Raw genomic sequence first — 24,499 nt, forward strand, 5'->3', positions numbered from 1 at the left:
CTGGTTAAAAAATACCACTGGAGTTTCAATGAATGATAATGATGTATGTGATGTATGTTGTGGGTTGTGCCCAAAGGTGTGTGGAGTTAGGGAATCAACATTTTTTGTTCAAAGAACAGAGGAAATTTTCACCCTTCTCACTCTGAACTGTTTTAAATCCAGGGACTAGGGATGAAAATTCAGTGTACTATCTCACAGTAGTGTGCAGTATATTTCTCAACTACATCCTTCATAGTGAGAAATTTCGGTGCAGGAGCAAGGGATGTCTTACTGCAGTTATACAAGGCATTGGTGGTGCCACACTTCGAATATTGTGTGCAGATTTGGCCCCTTATCTGAGGAAGGATGTTATAGGAGTGTGGCGAATTTTTGCCAAATCGATTTCTGAGATGGCAGGAGTGACATATGAAAGTGTGTGCAGTTTAGGATCGTTTTCATTGGAATTTAGAGGAATGAGGGGAAGATCTCACAGAAACCTATAAAATTATAACAGGACTAGACAGGTTAGATCCAGGAAGGATTTTCCTGATGGTGGGGGAGTACAGAACCAGGTGTCGTGGTTTAAGGATAAGGGATAAAGCTTTTAGAACTGAGATGAGGGGGAAGTTTCTTCACTCAGAGAGACTGAAATTCACAGCCCTGAAAAGTGGTTGAGGCCAAAATATTGTGTTTTCAAAAGGGAAGTAGACATAGCTCTTGTGGCTAAAGGAATCGGGGCATGTGGGGGGCTAGTGTGTGGTGGGATCAGGGCATTGAGCTCAATGATCACCCGTGACGGAGGCTCGAGGGGATGAATGGCCTACTCCTGCTCCTATCTTCCAGGTTTGTATGTAAATGGTGCTGCTTTACTACTTGTCACCTGGCATTGTTGTAGGAAAATTGACCACATGACAAGGTAAGTGGTGGCGACAAAGTTTTAGTGAAATTTGGTGGGAAGTGGGAGGGGGTGTTTGTGCTGAAGCAGGCTTCAGAAAGTTTAGTTTAGGCTTTGCATGAAATAGTCTCTCCTAAAGTGCTTCAGCCTAGGGGAAACCAAGCGACTTTCTCAATTGGCCTCGGTTAAATCTGCTTTGGGACTCTCCTAATTTAATGTCGTCCCTACCTCCTGCTGTCCAGTGCTGCACAGTGTTGTTGTAGTCCCAACAAAGTCCAATAAACATTGCCGGAGCTGGCACTCTGACCACTCGCTTTGTCCATGTCTGTTCTGTCACTAGACACAACCAGGCAACCCAAGACTGAAGAAGGCCTACTGAACCTGCAACTTAACTCTGTTTTCTCTCCATAGATGTTGTCAGACCTCCTGAGTTTCTCCAGCAATTTTTGTTCACGTGTGTTTCTGCCCTCGACTTTCTCCCTCCTGCCATCTACCCTTACCTAGGAGCTAGCCATAGCTCAGTGAAACACTCTTGCCTCTAAGTCATAGGTTCAAGTTCCACTTCAGAGACTTGGATTGTCATCTCAGCTTGGCACACCAGTGTGCTGTGGAGGGAAGGCTATGTCGTGGGTGTTTTGTTAGGGTGAGACATTAAACTGAGGTTCCATCCACAATCTCAAGTGGACTTATAAGATCCCATCTCTAACCGTGGAAGAGCAAGGGAACTGTCTTTATCCTGACCAATATTTATCCTTCAATCAACTTGACAAAAAAAAAGTCATTCCTTGGTCTTCTTTCAGTTATTTATTGTTTGTAAATTGCTAAAAGCACTTGGAACGTTATTTGAATAGGTTTCAAGTTCTTTGGGGTATCCTGAGGTTGTGATGGACTCTATTATAAAGTGCATTCTTTACACACTGCAACAGCAGAAAAATAGGGCACTCGGCTAACTGGTTTATGCTGTCTTTATGCACCTCTGAAATCTCCTCCAATCTCTGTTCATGTCAGCCCCATTAGCATGTCCTTTATTCTTTCCTTCCTTAGGATTCATCTGATGATGGAGCAGTGTTCCAAAAGCTTGCGGTTTCAAATAAACCTGTTGGAATATAAACTGGTGGCTTGTGACTTCTGACTTTGTCCACCCCAGTCCAACACCAGCACCTCCACATCCCTTAGACTCTCATCCCTTCCCTTTAAATACAGCTGTCTCTTGTCAGCTACTTTATGTTAAAGACCTTAATGTGCAAGTTTTAGTTTCAAAAATTATCGACGATATAAAACTTCTGCATCGTGGCCATATAGAAGTTCAAAAATTTGTATAGATTGGTGGAAGGAAGTGGCAGATGAAATTAAGTGCTTAGAAGTGATTAATTTAGGATCATAGTTGACCTGATGATCCTCAACTTTTGTGCCTTTTCCTTATAACCCTTGATTTGTGCCTTACTGGCCTTTAGCCTGGCAATTAGAAACCTGGGTGTTCAGGTGACATGGAAAGTTAAAAGTTAATAATGTGTGCAGTATCAAAGGCTTTATCAATGGGGATGTGGATTTCAAAAGCAAGGCAAATATGTTGAACTTGTGTAAAACTTATGTTTAACTTCAGCTGGAGTAGTGTGCCCAGCACGGTGGAAGAAGAGTCAATCAAGCAGTGCTCCAGGTCTGTACACCACACTTAAGGAAAAATTGTGAGGATATTAGAGCGAGTTCAGAAAAGATTCAAAACAATTACCCTGAGGTGAGGGACTTTAGTTACAAAAATAGATTGGCGTAGTCCCAATTCCGAAGAAGAGTCGTATTACGCTCAAAGCATTAACTCAGTTTATCTTGCCAACACTCCCACACCTGCTAAGTTTCTCCTGCATTTTATTTTTTTCATTGGAGAGGTCAGGGTTGTTTTCTTTGAAGAAAAGAGGTTGAGGGGTGTTATGGTAAAGAATTTCACATTCATGAGGGGTACAGACAGGTAAATGGCGTATAAACCTTTCCGACTGCTGGAAGGATTGAGATCCTGGCTGTGTTGAAAATTCCACCTCCACATTTGTTGATATTTCAAACAAAGCAGTTTGCTTCCGTCATTCTGAGGCATGGGGCCATTGGGGAGCATTGAGAGAAGGAACAGCAATAAATCAAACACAATTGTGAAATAAAATTTGATGTCAGATCAAAACACTGAAACAATTAATATTGTTGGAAGTTTAGTTTCAATCTTTAGCTTTGCAAATGAGTTGTTGACTCGTGGTGGAAGAGATGGGGTATCTGGATCATGTATCAAATGATGTTGATATTGATCTGTCAGTAAGAGCTCTGTCTTTTTTTGGTGAGAGATTGGTGTTGGAAGAACCAGCAGGGAGCAGCATATCGCTCAGAACCTTGTCTGTCACTCTAGGGAGGCACTGACCCCTGCTTAAGAACCACAGATCTATGCTGGTCACTTCAACTACTCTTATGTGATAGAACATTTTGACATTCTTTTAAGTATGGTTCAGATTTCTCCCGAATTGTGCATTAGCTTTGTTAGTAGTTCTTACACTTATGGGCTCCAGTCTTGTAACCTATCAAGAGTTTTCAGGGTAGTAATGGCCTTTATTTTGTCACCCCTCAGCCACTCTAAAGCAAAGCTTACCTTGATAATATGTATCTTCTCCATCTGTATAGCATCCTTTATCTCCCCCATGCCTCCAAATCTTTTTTTATAATTTGACAGTCAGTATTACTCAGTGTGGTCTAATCAAAGTTCAGGAGAAACTTAAAAGAACTTCCCAACTTGACAGGTGAATATCCCCTATAGCCCTTGGTTTACCTCCCAGAGAGGTTCTTTTTGCTGTGCGATTATCAGAAGAAACCCAACCTGTGCCCCCTGTCTGATGCAGAGTGTTAGACCTTCACCAAGTAAAGCTGCTGTAAGCTGTCCCTGTGCTTTTCTCCAGTTGCACTTTTTAGATGATTTTATTTCCTTTTTTTTCCTCTCTTTATCTCTCTCATTCTCAGTCTTGGACTTTCCAAAGCGTTCCCCTTGGAACTACACAATGACAAAGGAGCAGCTGCTGGTGCAGGAAGACAAGGCATTCCGTGAATACTTGGATAAGATTTACAGCACATTTGATGCTATGAAGCTCAGTTACTTTGAGCACAACCTTGAGGTGAGCAGTGTGGATGATACAGGTAAATCACCCAGATGGTGCTAGGGTAGGAAGCTGCTAATGCGTGGAAGAAGCTGGACAGAAATTGCATTCTTCGGTGTCTTTTGCAATTTCAGTATGTTCCAAAGTGCTTTGTGACCAATGACGTTCCAAGTAATGGATCATAAATAGAACCTTTATATTCATATTTATTGAGATTAAGTAGGTCTCGATGTCATGAATAACCTCCCTCACCAACCTCCTAAATAGTGCCTTGGGATTATTTTACATCCGCGAATGAGAGGAGATGAGATGAGATTGAAAGTTGATATGTACTTGGTGCTATGTGCACTGGTTGTGAGGGTGATTGTGAAATGAGGTGGGATTGAAATGTGAAGTGAATGAGAGACTGAATAGGGGAAGACTACTTCTCTGTCTGGGGAGTCAGTGACGGAGCAATAATTTAAAACGCTCACCAAAGGAGGGATTGGCAGGAATAAGAGTGCAGATTGAAAGTGATTGTTCTGAAATAGTTAGGGATATCATGTGGGATGCTATGGGTGAGCTCGTCGGGGATGCACAGTGGAGTTATTGGTGCTGGGGTGTTTGCTAATTGGGTATTGCCAAGTTGAACGCTGTTGCTGGTTGAGTGACACCTGGTGGGATTAGAGCTGCTCACTTGGCCCTGGGTGGTGGAGGTGTGCTTGTTGGCTGGTGTCTGGTTGGTGGGGATGGAGGGGATCTAGTTCTGTGGGGAAAGAGGAGGCTGCAGAAGGTGGGTGATTCTTGGTTTTGTTTGGCAGGGAGAGAATTGTTTCTTGGGTGGCTAGTAGAGCGATTGTGGAGACTGTGTACTGTGGTTTTATTTCTGTACAATTTTGTAGTTGAGACGTCTAGAGATACCTCAATACAGGAAATACTGACACGTTATTTATTCTGTGTCCTGTGTGGTTTTTGTATCAATTCTCCCGCTCTGTCTATTCCGTAGACCTGGCGCCAGCTATGGAGAGTCTTGGAAATGTCCGACATTGTGCTGTTGATCACAGACGTCAGGCACCCGGTACGTACTACAAGTGGACTACAAAGTTGGAGCTTCGGTCTGAACGATAGGCTTGGCCTGAAAAGGTGCTTTGAATCTTTGCTTAAGATGGGGGTAATTGCTGCTGCTGCTATGTATAAACTCGCCACTTGACGAAGGACTCTAAGCGCCATCACTTTTTTTCTGTTTCCTGGCCAATGTTAATGTCACCTAATTGAGTGGTCGTCACTTTCTGCTTACTGCCACTGCAATATGCATATGGCTGCCCTAGGTGGCACAATGAACTTAATTGTCATTGTGACCTCCCCACACTGAGTTGACTTCCCTTCAGTGAGGTGGTGCCGTAGTATCTGTTTCTTTTTCATGGCCTTTCCGTTGAGAAGCCATGGTTTTTCATTATGGCCTTCCTCTTATTTGTTCCTAGTAAGTCTATAAGTAGCTGCTCTTGTGTTGCCTACTTCCCCCTCTGTAACATGTCCTCCTTCCAAACTGCCAGGGCTTTCCTTACCTTTCACCAATGTTGCATCCATGCTAACCATGAGCTCATCCACAAATTTGCTCCCTTAATCTAGCCCGCCCTGAACACTGTTCACCTATTGCTTCTCTGCTCACTGATCTGGTCCTTGTTTTCCAATCGCTGTCCTTTGCTGTAAAGCCCTCCAATCTGACAACCTTCTCTGATCTCTATGCTCCTCTAATTCTAGCCTCTTGTTGTCATACTGCATGGAAATGGACCCTTCAGCCTAACCAGTCCATGCTAACCGTAATCTCAAACTAAACTAGTCCCACCTGCCTGCATTGGCCCATATCCCTCCAAACATTTCTTATTCATGTACTTATCCAAATGTCTTTTAAGCAATGTAACTGTACCTGCACCTGTATCCACCACTTCCACTGGAAGCTCATTCCACACATGAACCACTTTTTTTTTAAATCTTTCTCCTCTCATGTTAAAAATATGCCCCCAAGTTTTGAAAATCCCCATCCTAGGGAAAAGACACCTACCATTCACCTTATCTGTATTCCTCAGGATTTTATAAACCTATATAATGTCACCCCTCAACCTCTTACACTTCAATGAAAAATGTCCCAACCTGTCCAGCCTCTCCTCATAACTCGACCCCTCCGTTCCCAGCAACATTCTGCCATTCTAACATCCTCACTTTTGGAAAATGACTTCACTTGTCTTTACCTTCAGCTGTAGAATTGCCTCCCTGATCGCATGCGCCACGTTATCTCATTCTTTCAAGATACTCCTTAAAGTCTATTCTTTGTTCAGTCTTCTGTCCCATTATTCCCTGATGTAGCTTAGTATTGATATTGTTTGTGAATGCTGCAAAGTGTTTTGGAGTATTTTACCTTGTTAATGGTGCAGTATAAATAGAAGTTGTCTCCCTGTGTTTATTCTTGACTGTTTGTTATCTGAAAACTAAATTTATTTCCTCTCTTCATGGATTAATAAGGGAATGTTAACTACATATTTCATAATACAAACACAAACGAGCATACATTTCCAGGCATTTCTGAATATATACTACACGCAAACCTCTGTGTGTGTGTGTGTGTGTGTGTGTGTGTGTGTGTGTGTGTGTGAGAGAGAGAGAGAGATTAAGCTCGGAGGTGACAACATACCTGGTACCACATTGTACCACTTTCTGTCTTGAGCCAGTTCTTTCCCCTCTCTCTCCCCAGGTGATTCATTTTTCCCCAGCACTCTATGACTATGTGACCCGGGAAATGAAGAGGAATATTATCCTGGTGTTGAATAAGATTGATCTTGCTCCACCGTCGCTAGTGGCAGCCTGGAAACATTACTTCCAACAGAAATTCCCTCAGCTCCATGTGCTGTGCTTCACGTCATACCCTCGGGAGAAACCGGGTGAGACCGATCCGAGTGCTGGTAAGGGGAGGGGAGGGATTGTGCTATTGCCAGTGGTGTAGTGATGGGTGTGGTGTTAAATCATAGTGAGCCTCGTACAGACTGATCTGACCTAGACCACATTGTACTGGGAGGAATGGAGCTGCGTCATCTATTCAATGTTCACACTGTCTCAACAAATCCGTGTCAAACAGTTCTGTCCTGAGCTGAGAGAACTGGACTGTGATTAGAGGTGGGGAGTGGGGGTGGTGCTGTGGGTAGAAACGTGTGTGAGAGGGTTAATTCCTTCCACTGGGAACAGGCTTCCCAGTGTCTGACTGTGAATGGAGCAGAGGGGAAGAGGTGGGTGAGGAGGTTAATCCCCTCCACTGGGAACAGGCTGCCTAGAGAGAGTTAATCTCTTCTCCCATACTCCTCTGCATGTGAAACAGACGCAGTACCTGATGGTCAGTTTAAATGCCTTATGGTATTTTCACACGCTGCAAAACGTGCAATCTCTTACTAATTAAAACTTTGCCAGTGGAACTGTGCGTTTCATTCAAGTGTTTGTTGTGGAATTTAGTTTTTCAGAAACGTCGAAGGCGGAGACGAGTCAGGACAATGGCTGTGGGGCCTAAACAACTCCTTAAAGCCTGTGAGACCATCACACAAGGGAAAGGTGAGGCTTGAAACAAGGAACAGAAGCGCTCTGGGCCAATACAATCTCATAATGGCTGTCACATCTTGCAGCCCAGGGAGACCAGTCCTGTTCCCTCATATCTCTTTAAAGGAGTCAATCACTTTAGCCACATGCTTTTCCCTGATAAGCCCTGCTTTTAGGAGCAAATTACTGCAGGTGCTGGGATCTGTACTGAGAGCAAAACATGCTGGAGGTCCCAACGGGTCAGGCAGCATCCATGGAGAGAGAGAGCAAGCTAACGTTTCGAGTCTAGATAACTCTTTGTCAGAGCAGATAACCCGGCAGATTAGCTGTTTTTTGTCTTGATGCCTAATCCGATTTCAGGTCTTACGCGCCAGATTTTGGCAACATGCCATGTGAAGAAGTTGTTATTTCAGTTTCTGATGTAGTCTGTTTTTGCCAATGATTTAAAATCAATTACTTCTGGTTATTGACCTGTTTACTCTATCAAAGCCCCATGTAATCTTGAATGCCCCTATTAAGTCATCCCGTATCCATTCCTGATTTAAGGAGATTCACCCCCATTTCTTTCAGTCTCTTCACGTAACTCAAATCTTTCATCCATAGTATCATCCTGGTCAAATTCCACTGGACTCTTTCCCCCTCAGGGCCTTGACACCTTTCTTCAGGTGGTGCTTAAAATCGCTGTGATGTTATGAAATTTGAGAGTTTCAGGTCACACTGAAGCTGAGTTCTGAGTTCCTGCTCACGTGAGCAGTGATGCTGTGCACCATGGTATTGTACAGTAGTAGCATATCAGTCCTGATAGTGTCCATTTCCACTGTAGTATTTTGATAAATTGCTTTCAGTAACCTGACCTTTTATTTTGCTATGAACAGCAATGCTGGATTAATGTTTTTTTTTGTCTATCTGCAGACATTACCATTCCCTTTGCTTTTCGTTCTGTGATGACTTTCGCCTCGTAATATCCCTCACCCTTGAACCTTCGCGGACCTTCGCTTCTGTTCCACTTGTTCTTCCTGATCTCTTTCATCAGCATAAAACCTATCACATTTCCACATCCGGGAGACTCGATGTTAACTCTGGCCCTTTCTCCAAAGATGCAGTTGGACCCGCTGAGTTTCCCTAGCACTTTCTGCTTTTGTTTCAGATGATTGAATGTTCCTAGTGTGGTCCTTGGCTGAGATCAAGTATTTCCATAATGAACTTGATTTGATCTGTGTGACTTAACCAGCTCGAACTGGTCATTACATCCCGATCTTTGCAGTTCTTTCTAGGTCACCTGCCACCTCCTGAGAGGTTGGGGCAACTTGGAAAGAACAATAATGGAGCATTTCGAACTGCTCCTCTTCCTTGTTTTAAAAACAAGCCCTTCAGAAACCTCTCTTAAAGTCTTGTCTTTGACCACGCTCTTGTCTTTCTCCCTCCTGCTTGCTCCTTGCTGTCCCCTCCCTCCGTGGCCCCCCTGCACTTCCCACCGCCCTACAACCTCCTTCCCTTTTCATCTGTTTATCCTACTCCCTTCTCAAAGTTCCTCATGAATCTGCTTTCACTGCCTCTTGGGGCAGAGAATTTTATAATAACTCACTATGTCATTTAAAAGAGAGATTCTCTGCACCGTGGCTTTCTGTCCGTTCCTATAAACTTGTCCACTCTGGACCACTGAGCTTATTCCTGCTGGAAGCCATTTCTCCCTGTTTACCTTACTGGGATCTTTACTGGAAGAGGAGGCCATTCAGCCCCGCACATCTGTTCCACCATTTGCCTAACACTTGATAGATCTCCATGTTCAATCCATCTACCACCTTAGTTCCCATGCCTCATGATCCAACAAACATCCTAGCAATTTCAGTTGTGAAATTTTCAACCTCAGCAGTTTTGTGGGGGACAGAGTTCCAGATTTAGAATCATATAGCACGGAAACAGACCCTTCGGTTGAACCCGTCCATGCTGACCATAATCCCAAGTTTAAACTAGTTCCACTTGCCTGTGCTTGGCATAGATCCATACGAACTTATCTAAATATCTTTTAAACGTTACCCCTAATGTCTTTTTAAAATCTTTCTCCTTTCACCTTAAAAGCATGCCCCCTAATCTTGAAATCCCCCACCCTAGGGAACGACACTGCCATTCACCTTATCTATACCCCTCATGATTTTATAAACCTCTCCTTATAACTTAAATCACTGGCCTTTGTGTGAAGAAGCATTTCCTGATATCAGGTGGGTGTTATTGTTCATGAGTCACTGAAAGTTAACGTGCATGCCTGGCAAGCAATTAAGGCAGACGTTACGTTGGCTTTTATTACAAAACGGTTTGATTAAAAATGTCTGACTGCGGTTCTGTCTTGATGGGACCACATGTGGAGTATTGCATGCAGTTTTGATCTCGTATATGGAAAGATATACGCAGTGGCACAGTGGGTTTGCACTGCGTCCTCACAGCACCAGGGACCTGGGTTTGATTCCACCCTCGGGCGACTGTCTGTGCACATTCTCCCTGTGTCTGCGTGTGTTTCCGCTGGGTGCTCTGGTTTCCTCCCACAGTCCAAAGATGTACAGGCTAGGTGGATTGGCCATGCTGAATTACCCCATAGTGTTCAGGGATATGTAGATTAGGTGTGTTATAGGGGGATGGGTCTGGGTGGGCTCTGAGGGTCGGTGTGGACTTGTTGGACCAAAGGGCCTGTTTCCACACTGTAGGGATTCTATATGCTTGCCATATTTGCACAATGAAGTTTCTACAAACAAATCACTGGGAACGACCCAGAGAAAAAAATAAATAGACCGGGCTTTCAGTCTCTGGAGTGTAGAGGAATGAGAAGTGATCACATTCAAACACAGAAAACCTCTTAGAGGGCTGGACAGGAATGATGTTTTCCCTAGTTCAGGGAGTGATCTAAAAACAGGGGACACAGTCTCAGTAAGGGTTGAGTGGTTTAAGACTGAAGTGGGGAGGAATTCCTTTGCTCGAAAGGCAGTGAAGCTTCGGAATTCTCTGCCCCGGCAGCTGTGGAGGCTCAGTCATTCAACGTATCAAGCAAACTGATAGCTGCCTGCTAATTAAAAACATTTCAGGGTTACGGAAGTAGAAAACCTGCCATGATCTCATTGAGTGGCGTAGTGCACTCGAAGGGCCGAATAGTCTCCTATTTCTTGCACTCTTATCACCTTTCTGTCTGCCCCACCAAACCCTTTAATTCTCTTGAACACCTCAATTAGATCCCTCCTTAGTCCTTTATAAGCTAGGGAATACAGGGCTGCTCTATGCAACCTGTCCTTGTAACTCAAACCGCCTTGATATCGTCCTGCCAAGGCTGTGCTGCATCCACTCTGAGGGCACTATATATCCCACGGGGATGGAGTGGCCCCAGTAGCTATTCCAGATGCAGTCCAGCCCTGGCTCTCAATGGCTCTGCCCATACATTCTGCCACTTCGTATTCCGGCTCCTCTCCCTCTACAGTTATGTAATTGCTTCCCTGAATCTTGCTAGTGGACTTGACCAGCTGGAAGGAGAAGATGGAGCGGGATGCGGCAAACACCCAGCACGAAGACCTGACTGACGAGGAGGACGAAGATGATGCGGTCCTGGTGGAGCATCAGACAGACTCCGCCATGGAAATGTGCGTGCCGGTGGATGAGCTGTACAAAGATGGCATCCTCACCGTGGGCTGTGTGGGTGAGCTGACGTGACTGATTAATTGTATGTGGCTTTTTGTTGGGGGGTCACGACAATGGCCGAAAGTGGCAAGTTTGCTTTTAAGTGCTCCATTTTTCTAAGTGAATTTGGTGCAGGAGACCAGAGCTGCCAGCAGGTGGCAGTGCTGCTGGAAATCTATTGCTTATCAGTTTAATATCAGAAATGTCCCTTATTGAGGGACCAGGGTCCCATGTGGCACAGAGGTAAAGCCCCTGCCACTGGGAGGCCCAGGTTCAAGTCCCACCTGCTCCAGAGGTATGTAATAAATCTCTGAACAGGTTGATTTGAAAAATAGGTTAACTTAAAAAAAAAACACACAGGTGTGGTAACACTTTACAGTGATCAGATGTAGAAGGATACTCCGAATCTGAAGATGGAGATGTGGAAAAGGACACAAATGGTGAAATTTGTCAAGCTGTTGTTTTGTACTTTTATTTTATGTTTTCTTTTTAGGAAGCAGAGAGTTTGTCGTCTTTCACCTGTTGTGTATTTACACAGGGTCTAAACCTCCCCCCTCTTTTATTCTCCTGCCTCCCTCAGGGTTTCCGAATGTGGGCAAGTCATCTCTCATTAACGGTCTGGTGGGGAAGAAGGTGGTGAGTGTGTCCCGTACCCCAGGCCACACCAAGTATTTCCAGACGTACTTCCTGACTCCCACTGTCAAGCTGTGTGACTGCCCTGGCCTCATCTTTCCGTCGCTGGTGGACCGTCAGCAGCAGGTCAGCTTTCACGGCCCTGTGCTTGAGTTTGGGTGAGAGAAGAGGGCGTGGGGCTAACTGGTGCATTCAAGGAAGACAGCAGCAGCAACTTGTACTTTTAAGGAAATCGTGCAAGCTGATTCACAGGAATGTTGTGGACCAAAGGCTTGAAACCGAGCCACGTAAGAGGTTATTTGGACAGGTGTCAGAGAGGCAGGTTTTGAGGAGGCCTTTAAAAGGAGGATAGCAAAGTCCAGAGGTGGAAGGAATTCCAGTGCTTGGGGGTCAGTACAGCTGAAGGCACCCCCTCCACCCTTGGCGGTTGATAATGCAGTTTGGGATGGTGTGGAGGGCTGGATTAAACGAGCTATGAGCTCTCAAAGATCATTGAGCTGTTGCAGGCTCCAGACATGGGGAGGGATGAGGCCAGGGAGGGAGTTGAACACGCAGCTATGGAGTTAGTTACAGGTCTGAGCAATGTTTTGAGAAATGGATTTTCCATTCCTGAATTTGATTTAATTTCTATTTTTACTCGTCTTTTTTTTATATTTAAAAAAAAAAATCTCTTTCCTCGCACACAATTTTGTTGGGGCAAGGGAATCTGTTTTCTGATATATTCTCCCTGAGAGAATCTGGTCAGTAAGCTGTTAGGTCATTGCTCAGATCTGAGCCTTTTGCCGGCTGCCAGTGTTTTCTAATGGATGTCACTAGATGGCAGTAAGTAGCAGCAAAGCTCGGCTTGTTCCTTTAGGTCTCCAGCCCAGGAGTACTAAGTAAGTGTAGCAATCTGTACCAACAGGCACTGTGGTCGAATAGCACATCATGAACCAGAGACTTGGTTAATGCTGTGTTGTACCACTTCAGGCTGTACATTGGCTTACAGAGCAAGATCCCAGACCAGTTATTTAAAAAAAAAATTACTGGATCCGAAACATTAACTTGCTTTCTCTCCACAATGCTGCCAGACCTGCTGAGTTTCTCCGGCAATTTCTGCTTTTGTTTCCAATTTCCAGCGTTCTCAGTTCTCCTTTTATTAAAAATAATCAGTCAAACTTAGAAATGTATGTAGAATACCAGACCTCCATTTTGAACTGGAATATGAGTAGGACCAGAATGAGATCACTGAATTATGTTGTGGTCTGATTAGGGACCAGTAGCTTTTACTTTTAAATTTGACAGAAGGATTTCCTAAGAGAATAAAGCCTGAGATTTCACTGTTTTGAACAAGCAATATTAGACTTTATTATACACATTATAATGGTAATATCTGCCATACTTTCATATTGCCATACTGCCATATGTGCCCCTTACTTCCAGCCCCAGAATGAATGTGGTAAACTTGGGGAACAGACTGATCAAACATCCCTCTGCACAAAGCAAATAGCAAATGTGATTAAGACAGGTCTCATGGTTTCTCAGTAACTGCCCCCTCCATCAAAACTCAATAAATCTTCATAAAGGATTACAATTCCTCACTTCTGAAAGTTGAAGCATTAAACTCCTTCTCAAGACAAATTTGTCTGGTTATAGGGTGGCACGGTGGCTCAGTGGTTAGCACTGCTGCAACACAGCACCAAGAACTTGGGTTTGATTCCATCCACGGGTGACTGTCTGTGAGGAGTTTGCACATTCTCCCTGTGTCTGTGTGGGTTTCCTCCGGGTGCTCCGGTTTCCTCCCGCAGTCCAAAGATGCGCAGGTTAGATGGATTGGCCATGCTAAATGGCCCTTGGTATTCAGGGATGTGTAGATTAGGTAGGTTATAGGGGAATGGGATGTCTGAGGATCAGTGTGGACTCATTGAGCCGAAGGGCCTGTTTCCACCCTGTAGGGATTCTATGATGATGACGGTTGATGAATGAACTGAACAGGAACGATCACCTTCCATTCCTGACTCCAAGCTCTCCAGGATTCCCAATACTCTACTCACAGGCACCTCTTTAGTTTCTCCCTGACTGCTCACTTCACCAAGCTAGGTACGCCCCCCAGGTCTTCCTTGGGCTCTACGCTTGCTGAATTGCATCAAGCAAACGCTACTTGTAGGCCTTTTACCATGACTTTTTGCTGCACTGAACTATTAATTGTGCGCACACTTCTTTCAAGCCCTTCACCCCAACCCCTCGTTGACAGAAAGCTTTTTAACTGGTATAGGACTCCCCTGAGACCTACAAAACACATTGTTCAAAAAAACTGAAAGAACCAGGGATGCTGGAAATCCACTACGAAAACAGAAATTGTTGGAAAAACTCGGCAAGCTGACAGCAACAGGTTCTGAAGATGAGTCACTGGACCTGAAATGTTAACTCTGCTTTCTCTCCACAGATGCTGCCAGACCTGCTGAGTTTCTCCGGCAATCTCTACTTTTGTGACCCAGCTAAAGAGCTCAGCTGTCTTCAGCAGCAAAATTGAGAGCAGCTCTGTCTAACATAGAGAAGCTGTCACTCACCCATCTCTAACTCCCAGAACCGTGTTTCATGGGCTGTGTAAGCTTCCTGTGTGACCTATTGGAAATCTTGCAGTTAGCCCCACCCCTAATCTAAGGCAGAAAGAGCATTGAATAATTTTCGGGACAATCTAATGTAGCAAACCCTTAGAACTCTGTGTATCCCAGAATATAAAATATTAACCAGGAAAATTTCCCACTTTGACTGCCCGCCATTGGAAAGCCACATTATCAACGAATCTCCCTTTGCCATCAAGTCCTGGAGTGGGATCCAACCCCAGTGCTTCCGGCTCAAAGGTAGGGATATTACACTCAGAGCCTCAAGAGGGTTGCACCCTCAGTAATGCATTGTAGTGTCAGCCGAGGCTTAGTGCTGGAATCTCTTGGACTTGACTTGAGCCCATGACCTTCTGCCTTGAGAGGAATGGGAATTAGCCACTGAGCCATGGGTGACAGCTAAATGGGGATGTCACTTAACATTTTTAAATGCGCAGACTGTTCACTCTCCCTGAGTCATGTGTCTCTTTATGAAGAATGCAGTTATGCATCCCTCTCCGTCTCTAGATTCTGGCTGGGATTTACCCGATCGCACAGATTCAGGAGCCTTACACCTCAGTCGGTTACCTGGCTGCGAGGATTCCTGTGCCGAAGCTGCTGAAGCTCAAGCACCCGAAAACGGAGGAGGACAGGCCTGGGGAGCAGGCCGAGGTCAAGTTCACCGCCTGGGACATCTGTGAAGGTGACTGGAGTCTGGGAGTTTGTGGGCCGGGGAAGAAAAGGGGTGATGGCTGGTTACTTTGAAAACCGTCTACAGAATGGAATTTTGTTTTTGGGGTGGTCCTGGCGTCTGGTGTAAATAATGAGCTCCAGGCCGGAGTTAGAGTGAGAATCAGTGTCGACGTGACGTCTCATGAGTTGTTTGTCTCTTTGCAGCCTGGGCGGAGAAGAGGGGATATAAGACGGCCAAAGCAGCACGGAATGACGTGTACCGGGCAGCAAACAGCATCCTTCGACTGACTGTGGACGGACGCTTGTGTCTTTGCATGCGACCCCCAGGTTACACTGTGCAGAAAGGTGAGTGTGTCACTGTATCTGTCTGTCTGTCTGTCTGTGTGTGTCTGTCTGTGTCTGTCTGTGTGTGTGTGTCTGTCTGTGTGTGTGTGTCAATTTCAACACCAGGTGTCAGTGGGAGCAGCTTTTCGGGATGGGTGGCAGGGGCCATTGAGTTTAGTATGGAATAAGGTTTCTCGTGAATTCGGCGGAGGGGTGAAGTCCCTTCCCTGTTCCTAACATGTTTGCTGAAGGCTTAAAGGCATGTCTCGTTTGCTGCCCATCCGTTCGAGGGGTTGGCCTTGTTACCTCTTTCTCTGCACTCGCCGCCAATGCTTTCCTTTGTGCTCCAGTGACCCAAAACCAGATGCAGTTCTCGAGGTGGTGTGACCAGGACACTGCACAGTAAGAGTTTGCAGCCACCATAGTAAAACAGTCATTATTTAACATTCCTTGTTGGTAAGTAACTCTGAACAGTAGTTGATTTGAATATTTCAAGTTGTGGAGAGAGAGAAGAAATTGGGGGAATGCTTGCATCTCTTGTCATCAAACTTGCTGTGCCCTTTGTTTTAGTTGTACGTATTGTACAGCACAGGAGGAGGTAACTTGGTGCAGTGTGCTGTTTGCACTAATTAGCCTCATCTCCCTCTCTTTCTTTCTACATCACCTTGCAGTCTTTTTCTTTTAAAGTATTTATCCAATCCCCTTTTGAAGTTACTCTTCAATCTGTTCCCACTGCCCTTTCAGGTGGCATAGTCTTTTCAGCCTGCTACATAAAGTAAAATCTCTTCATCCACCTGTCCATTCCCCAGTCTATTCGTTTCTTTCAATTATCTTAACTTTGCACCCTCTGGTTACTGACCTTCATGCTCATGGTCTAGTCCACCCCTTTGTGGTCTTAAATGGTTCTGTCAAATCTCCCCAAAACCATTTTTCCGTAAATTTGAAATTGTCCCTGCTTCTAGTAAATCTTTCCCAACCCCCACGTAAGGCCTTTTAGGATCCTTCCTTAAGTATGGTACCAAACATGGGCAGTGGCTTAACAAGTGAGTAACAAAGATTTAGATGGCCTTCCTTGATAGAAATTTATCTGTTAAATTCCGGTAGTCATGTTGCTCAAAACTATGAGTTTGCGAGTGAGTGAGTGAGTGCCTCTCTTTTAAATAAGTCAGTTAATTCTGCATCTCCTACGGGAGGCAGTAAGGTGGTTCAGAACCAATAGAGAATGACTTTGAAGTCAACTTGGAGGGAAAGATCAGCATTAGTACCTTCCAAGACCACCCAGCATCTCCAAAGCGTTTTAATTTCAGTAATGTACTTTTGAAGGGAAGACGCGGTCGTAGGAATCCAAAACAAAGGACTTGCCTTGCGAGGTCACACTTAAGATGGTTAAAATGGACTTTAGTTAGAAAAATGTTCCCAGGGAAATGAGTGGGAAAATGTAGAAAATGGCCCTTGAAGGGTGTAGATTGCAGAATTAATTGCTGTGTTCAAACATACTCACTTGGGAAGAGGGGTTGTTATTGGATGTGGGGGATAGGAACATGGGGACCATTCAGTCTTTGGAACATATTCCGCCATTTAATGATATCGTGACTGACTTTATATTAACTCCATTTCCCTGCCTTGGCTCCACCACGATTTTTGCCATTGCTTAGTAAAAGACTACTGATATTGGATTTAAAATTATTTATTGAGTTCACACCAGCTACATGTTGTGGGAGAGAGTTCCACACCTACTGTGCTTCATACGAATATTTTTTTTAGTTCAAAGTATGTCTAGCGAGGCCAGCGTTTATTGCCTGCTCCTGATTGCTCTTGAGAAGGTGGTGGTGAAGCTGCCAGCTTGAACCAGTGTAGTCTTTGTGGTCCTCCTGTGAATGAGGGAGGTTCAGGATTTTGACCCAGAAAACTATACAACACACTAGTCAGACAACATGTGGAACATTGTGAACAGTTTCTGTCCCCTTATCTGATGAAAGATATAATGGTATTGGGGCCAGACCAGAGAAGGATTAAGTGGATCCTATATGCTAAGAGGTTGCTTCCTCTTGAGGGAGAGTCTAGGACCAGAGGACATAGCCTCAGCACGTGGGTCACTCACTTAAGGTTGAGATGAGGAAGGTTTTTTTTCTCTCAGGGGTGGTGAATCTGTTGAATTCTTTACCACAGAATGCTGTTGAGACTGGGTCACTAAGTTTATTCAAGGCTAAGGTAGACATTTTTAATCAAAAAGGGACTTTAGGCTTCTGGGGATAGTTAGGAAAATGCAGTTGAACGTTGTTAGGTCAGTAATGATCCCATTAGATGACTGGCCTACTTCTGCTCCCAGCTGCTTATGATGTTAAACATGGTATACTAATTCCTTTTTTTTAAAATTCATTCACGGGATAAGGGCGTCACTGACCAGGCAGCATTTATTGCCCATCCCTAATTGTTAAAAGTTAAGACTCAACCACATTGCTGTGGGTCTGGAGTCTTAATTCCAGATGGTTATTGAATTCAAATTCCACCAAGTGCCGTGGCGGGATTCGAATCCGGATCGCCAGAACGTTATCTGGGTCTCTGGATTAATAGTCCAGGCTATCACCTTCGTCCTGTCCTGAGTCGTTCGATACTGGATCGAAAAGATGAGCTTTCTTGATGATAGAGAGAGAAACTGTTCCTATTTAGAGTGGTCAGTAAACAAGTTGAAGGTAATTGACCGAAGAGTTGCAGGGGAAATAAGGATTTCAGTTTGATTCAGTATGATCTGCAGTTCACTGGCTGGTATTTCAACACAGGAGCAGGACTAGACCTTTAATCGCTTCATACCTACTCTGCCACTTAATAAGGTTGTGGCTGATCTGCCTATAACCTAAACCCCATCTTCACATTAACTCATGTTAACTCCTTATACTTGTAGATTCTTGACTAAAAAGAAACTTGATGTATCTCTGCCATAAACATTAAGTTACTCCACCTTCCGTTAGTGACTGGGAGGAGAGTTCCACAGATTCGTGACCCTCTTAGAGGGAGGAAATAAGTTTGTCCTGTCTCAATATTGAATGGGAGGTCCCTTTTGTTTTAAGCTGTGTCCATTAGTTCTCGTCTCTAAGACAAGGCGAAACATCCTTTGGCATCCTTCCTTGTGGAGACCCCTCAGAATTTTCTACGATACAGTAAGATCACGCCTCGTTCTCTCAACTCCCAACAAATACGTGCCCATACTGTCCATCTTTTCCTCTTAAGAAAAGCCTGGGAAAGCAGGTGTGTTAGCTGCCAAGGCCGGTGTCTGAGGGGGGCTCAGGCAGCATGGCCTCTTCTATAGTCAATACGAGCAAGAGGAGCAGCTCCAGTCGCAGGCTCTTTCTCTCCTGTACTTGCTACCGATAGGTTCACGAGTGAACCTCATCAGCGGCGAACGCTGGAGAGAGCCAGCCTGTGACTGGAGGGGCATCTTGCCAAGTAGCTGACTGTGATGAGTGAGTTACAGGTCTGGAGGTGGCTGCCTGCTAACAGGGTTTGGTTGGGGGGTGGAGGAGTCAAGTTGCAGGAAGCTGCAAGGGATTGGAGCAGTGAAATGACTGAGGCCGACAAAAGAGGAGAGGAATTGCCAATTGTGGGGGCGTTCCAGGTGAGGTAGGAGAACAGAGGCTGCAACGGATTGGGAGAATGGAGGAGGCTGCCAGATGGATGGAGTGAAGGTGGGAGCTGTGGGGTGCTGGGGTAAGAAAGGAGATAGGGAGCAATTTTAAACCTGTCAACATAAGAATTCTGAATTATCTGAGAGCCAGGGACAATTGATATTATAGAGTTAATGAATTCCTTAAATGAATGTGCAGTTGCTGGTTTTATACCTCAGCAATCTATGATTTGGGGTGACATGTAGTGGATGCTATTGATATCAACACTGTCTGTTGTTAAATTTAAATCTGAGGTGCAGTATATAGGGCAGTAACTACCTGATTAAAATGTTCTAGCTTTGTGCATGTGTGTGTGTAATAGCTGAGAGTTTTGTACAATTTGTGCGAGGTATGTTTAAGGTGATGGCTTTTTTTGTGTGAAAGTTTAATTCAATTGCTTTGAAAAATCTTTTTGCTAACTTAAGTCTTTTGTCTCACGTCAATTTGAATACTGCAGTAACTCAAATGAATACTTTCCTCATGTTGTGGATTTAAGTTTAATAGAGGGTTGATAATGGATATAATTCAGTCATCTAATTCTGCTTCTGTATGAGTCCAAATACCCCACACACCAGCTGAAGTACAGAAGGTATTCTATGTAACAATACAGAGTTAATAAATGAGTTGGTGAGAATGGGGGAAAAAAAAGCCTAAACAAAGGGCTCAGAAATAGGAGAAATGCCTTGGGACACAGCTTCTCTCCCTAGCCCTGTTAAGGTAGCCCATCATCCCAGGAATCAGTCAGTTGAACCAACTCTGCATTGCTTCTAATGCAGTTATGTCCTTGCTTAAAGAAGGAGCAGAACTGTACACTCTGTTGTCCTTGTAATCTTACGAATGCCCTGCATGATTGTAGCAAAACATCCCTATTTTTATGTTCCATACCCCTTGCAATTAATGACAGGGTAACGACTTTGTGTGATAGTCCTTCATAGCTGTTCTCCGAATCCTAAGGAACCAAGTGCAACAGGCTCGATGACCACCAATGGTTGTATTTACATTTCTAGTGGACAGCAGGATGCCTGAGCATGGGCAAGTGAGAAGCACGTGTCAGGAAGGAAGTAAAGGGGCTGGAATAACTTTGGTTGTCTTTCCGTCTGTGTTTTTAGCGGACTGGCAGCAGCATGTCGAGACACTAGAGATTGCAGCTCTTCAGGAGGCACACCGGCAGCAGACCAAGCAGAGCTCCGAAGATGAGGACGAGATCTCCAGCTCGGACCAGGAGGACGATGAGAAAGACCATGACGCAGACGAGGAGGAGGAGGAGGAGGAGGAAGAAGAGGAAGAGAGAGGCGAGGGTGGGGATGCTGGTCAAAGGCACAAGGGAGCCTTCCTTAGCAAGAACAAGTTCGCCCTTCTCGGAGACGATGAGTGTTAACCTCCTTGTTGCATCGGATTACCTGGTGCTAGGACTGGGGACCTTTACAAAGAAACGATGCATGTGCATCTTCCAAAAGCAGCAATGCTCCTGCTGTGTATCGTTTCATTCGGGAGTGCACTGCAGAGACCCATTCCAATCCTTACCATTAATGTATTGCTCTATCTCAATAAAGCTTTATTTACCTTAGCACTTGGAGTGAGCAGCTTGCTATTCACCATCTTGTGTTCACACCGATAATGGGAGATGAGCTGAGTGTGGGCAAATAAACTTATCATCACCCTTTTGTTGCTTCTTGTTTCCTGGATTCAGCCAGATTGTGTTTGAAGAAGGACTTGAAATCTTTGGAAAAGATAGATACAAATTACTCATGTTTCCAGGGATGAGGGATTCTGGTTCTGAAGAGGCACTGGAGCAGCTGGGATTGTTCTCCTGATGGCCTGCTTCCTAAGGTCCATAAAGAAGTGGCTACAGAGATACATTAGTTGTGTACTTCCAAAATTTCCTAGAATCTGGAAAGGTCCCAGTGGATTGGAAAGCTGCAGATGGGGCAGCAGTAGATGTGTATTTGAATTTTCCAGAAGACATTTGATAAGGTGACACATGAACGGTTACAACAGAAGATTGGAGCTCATTGAATTGGAGGTTGGGAGGGAGGTGGAGTTATTATTAACATGGATAGAGAATTAGCTAAATAACTTGAAACAGGGAAACTGGATAAATGGTCTATTATAAAGTTGGAAACTATCTAGTGAAGCACCTCAGAGATCAGCATTAGGGCCTGTTATTTCTGACTGATTTTAATGATGTCACACATAGACAGGGTAGTTAAGAAGGCATAGCGCACTTACCATCATTGCTCAGACCTTTGAGTATAGGAGTTGGGCGGTTATGTTGCGGTTGTACAGGACATTGGTGAGCCTCTTCTGGAGTACTGTGTCCAGTTCTGGTCGCCCAATTATAGGCAGGATATTATTAAGCTGGTTCAGAAGAGATTTACTGGGATATTGCCAGGTATGGAGGGTTTGAGTTACAAGGAGAGGCTGGGACTTCTTTCATAGAACGTAGAACAGTACAGCACAGTACAGGTCCTTCGGCCCACCATGTTGTGCTGACCTATTCTACTAAGATCAATCTACCCTGCATACCCTACATTTTACTGTCTTCCATGTGCCTATCCAAGAGTTGCTTAAAAGCCTCTAAAGTATCTGACTCTACTATCGCTGCCGGCAGCGCATTCCACGCACCCACCACTCTGTGTAAAATACCTACCTCTGACGTCTCCCCTATACCTTCCTCCAATCACCTTAAAATTATGCCCCCTCGTAAAAGTCATTTCCGCCCTGGGAAAATGTCTCTGACCATCCACTGTATCTATGCCTCTCATCATCTTGTACACCTCTATCAAGTCACCTCTCATCCTTCTTCGCTCCAATGTAAAAAGCCCTAGCTCCCTCAACCTTTCCTCATAAGACCTGCCCTCCAGCCCAAGCAGCATCCTGGTAAATCTCCTCTGCACCCTCTCTAAAGCTTCCACATCTTTCCTATAATGAGACAACCAGAACTGAACTCAATATTCCAAGTGTGGTCTAACCAGGGTGTTATAGAGCTGCAACAAGGAATATGTTAGAGTTTGAGAGGTGACCTTACTGAGGTTTATAAAATCATGAGGGGTATGGATAAGGTTAATAGTAGGTGTCTTTTCCCTAGGGTGAGGGAGTTCAAGACTGGGGACACACTTAAGAGGACAGGAGCGATAGATTTTAAAAAAACGACATGAGGGACATTTTTTTTACAGAGGAATGTGTGGAATGAACTTCCTGAGGAAGTTGTGGATGTGGGCACAGTTATAATGTTTAAAAGACTCTTGGATAAGTACATGAATAGGAAATGTTTGGAGGATATGGGCCAGGAGCAGGCAGGTGGGACCAGTTTAGTTTGGGATTATGTTCGGCATGGACCGGTTGGATCGAAGGGTCTGTTTCCATGCTGTATGAATTGTAGCCAAATTTGCTGATGACACCATTGTAGGAGAGCAAACAAAAACACTAATCGCTAGCGAAACTCAGCAGATCTCGCAGCATCTGTGGGAAGAAAGAATTCATGTTTCGAGTCCTTTCTCCCCACAGATGCGGCCAGATCTGATGAGTTTCCCCAGCAAATTCTGGGTTTTACTCCAAACCAAATCAGTTTGGAGGAGGATATTAAAAAGTCCGTGAATGGTCAAAAAGTTGGCAGGTGGAATATTTGGAGGGGGAAGGGGATTGTAAGTGAGAGTGTTCAAGAACAGAATATTGTTTGTAGAGAGAAACTGCAGTATAGAGGGATTTTGGTGTCTGCATCCATCAATTTACAACAGTTTAGCATCCACCTAGAGCCTGGAATTAGGAAGTGTGGTGATTGATGGTGGGAGGGGTGGGGATGGAACAGGGAACTGGTTTTGATTCCAGCCTCACGTGGAGTTTGCACTTTCTCCCCGTGTCTGCGTGGGTTTTCTCTGGTTTCATAGAATCCCTACAGTGTGGAAACAGGCCCTTTGGCCCAACAAGTCCACACTGACCCTCAGAGTACCCACCCAAACCCATCCTCCTATAATCCACCTAATGTACAAATCCCTGAACATTACGGGCAATTTAGCATGGCCAATCCACCTAGCCTGCACATCTTTGGACTGTGGGAGGAAACTGGAGCACCTAGAGGAAACCCACGCAGACACGGGGGTGGAATTGAACCTGGGTCCCTGGCGCTGTGAAGCAGCAGTGCTAACCACTGACCTGCTGTATCACCCAAAGTGAGGTGCAGAAGGAGCATTTCACACTCCTCCATCACAGCTAAACAAAGACTGACCCAATCAGCGAGCACTTATTTTGCCGAAACCCAGGCATGAACCAGGGACCTTTCCTCCCACAATCTGAAAAAGTGTAGTTTAGGTGGATTGGCAATGCCAAATTGCCCATAGTGTCCAGGGGTATGTAGGCTATGTGGATTAACCATGGGACATTCAGGGTTACAGTATAGGATAAGGGGTTGGATCTGTGTGGGATGCTGTTTGGAGGATTGGTGTGGACTTGATGGGCTGAATGGCTTGTTTCCACATTATAGGGATTCTATGATACTCAGCAGTTAATTAAGTGAATGTAACTTCTCAGAACATTGGAAAGTGCGAGGACGCGATGAGATGCTTTAGAAGCAGGTACGTGTAGAGACACTTAGGGGAATCCCTTGTGTTATATTATGGGGCCAGGGACACTCAGGCACATTTGGGCATAATCACTAATGTGCAAATTCATGGACTAGAAAGACGATACTCTGTCTTGTGTTGGGAATTTAGCGTTTAATATTTTCAAACTGTGGTGATATTTCTGATTTTTTTTTGTTGTGGCAGGGTTGGATGAAGTTAGAAATTAACCAAAACCGACTGAGTTGTGTCCTGCGATTAAACTTGTCAGTGGACAGTAAAATTCAGAATGTTTCAAATGCACAGGCTTTCTAGGGAGAAGATTGAGAAACATCTGAACAGAAAATTGGGTAGAGTGAGCAAACCACCCACTCGGATAGCGATTGGATTGGGTAAAGGCTCTTATGAAGGAGTGGTAGTGTCCCCACCTCTGAACTAGGACAGCCAGGTTCGAGTCTCTCAGCCTCCATAGGTATGTCCTAACACCTTTGTACAAGTTGATCGGAAAATATCAAGAGCCTGAATGGTGTGTGATGCCTCAGCATTGATCTGGTTTGCAACTGTGTTGTGTTTACATGTTTCCAATTGATTGTGTAACTTCGAGTAAATTGTGGACTCTTGACATCTACGTTTTTACATGTTCTTGCTTTGTCTTTTGGAATCATAGAATCCCTACAGTGTGGAAGAAAGCCATTTGGCCCATCAAGGCCTCATCAACCCTCTGAAGAAATCCCACCCAGACCCACCCCCTCCACCCTAACCCTGTAACCCTGTAACCCTGTAACCCTGTAACCCTGTATTTCCCATGGCCAATCCACCCTAACCTGCACGTCCCTGG

General features: G+C 44.7%; 1 protein-coding gene across 1 annotated transcript; it reads left to right on the plus strand.

Moving 5' to 3' along the window:
• The first annotated feature begins 3,723 nt into the window (after positions 1-3,723).
• On the plus strand, positions 3,724-20,672 carry LOC109924150 (guanine nucleotide binding protein-like 1). Its single transcript, XM_048616725.1, has 9 exons — positions 3,724-4,014; positions 4,982-5,053; positions 6,725-6,932; positions 7,474-7,569; positions 11,045-11,230; positions 11,792-11,970; positions 14,955-15,129; positions 15,324-15,464; positions 20,215-20,672. The coding sequence occupies exons 1-9, from the start codon at positions 3,739-3,741 to the stop codon at positions 20,481-20,483; spliced, it is 1,602 nt and encodes a 533-aa protein (XP_048472682.1). The 5' UTR covers positions 3,724-3,738; the 3' UTR covers positions 20,484-20,672.
• The last annotated feature ends 3,827 nt before the right edge of the window (positions 20,673-24,499 follow it).

Source organism: Rhincodon typus, chromosome 35, assembly GCF_021869965.1.
Source record: "Rhincodon typus isolate 14 chromosome 35, sRhiTyp1.1, whole genome shotgun sequence".
Lineage (NCBI taxonomy): Eukaryota > Metazoa > Chordata > Chondrichthyes > Orectolobiformes > Rhincodontidae > Rhincodon > Rhincodon typus.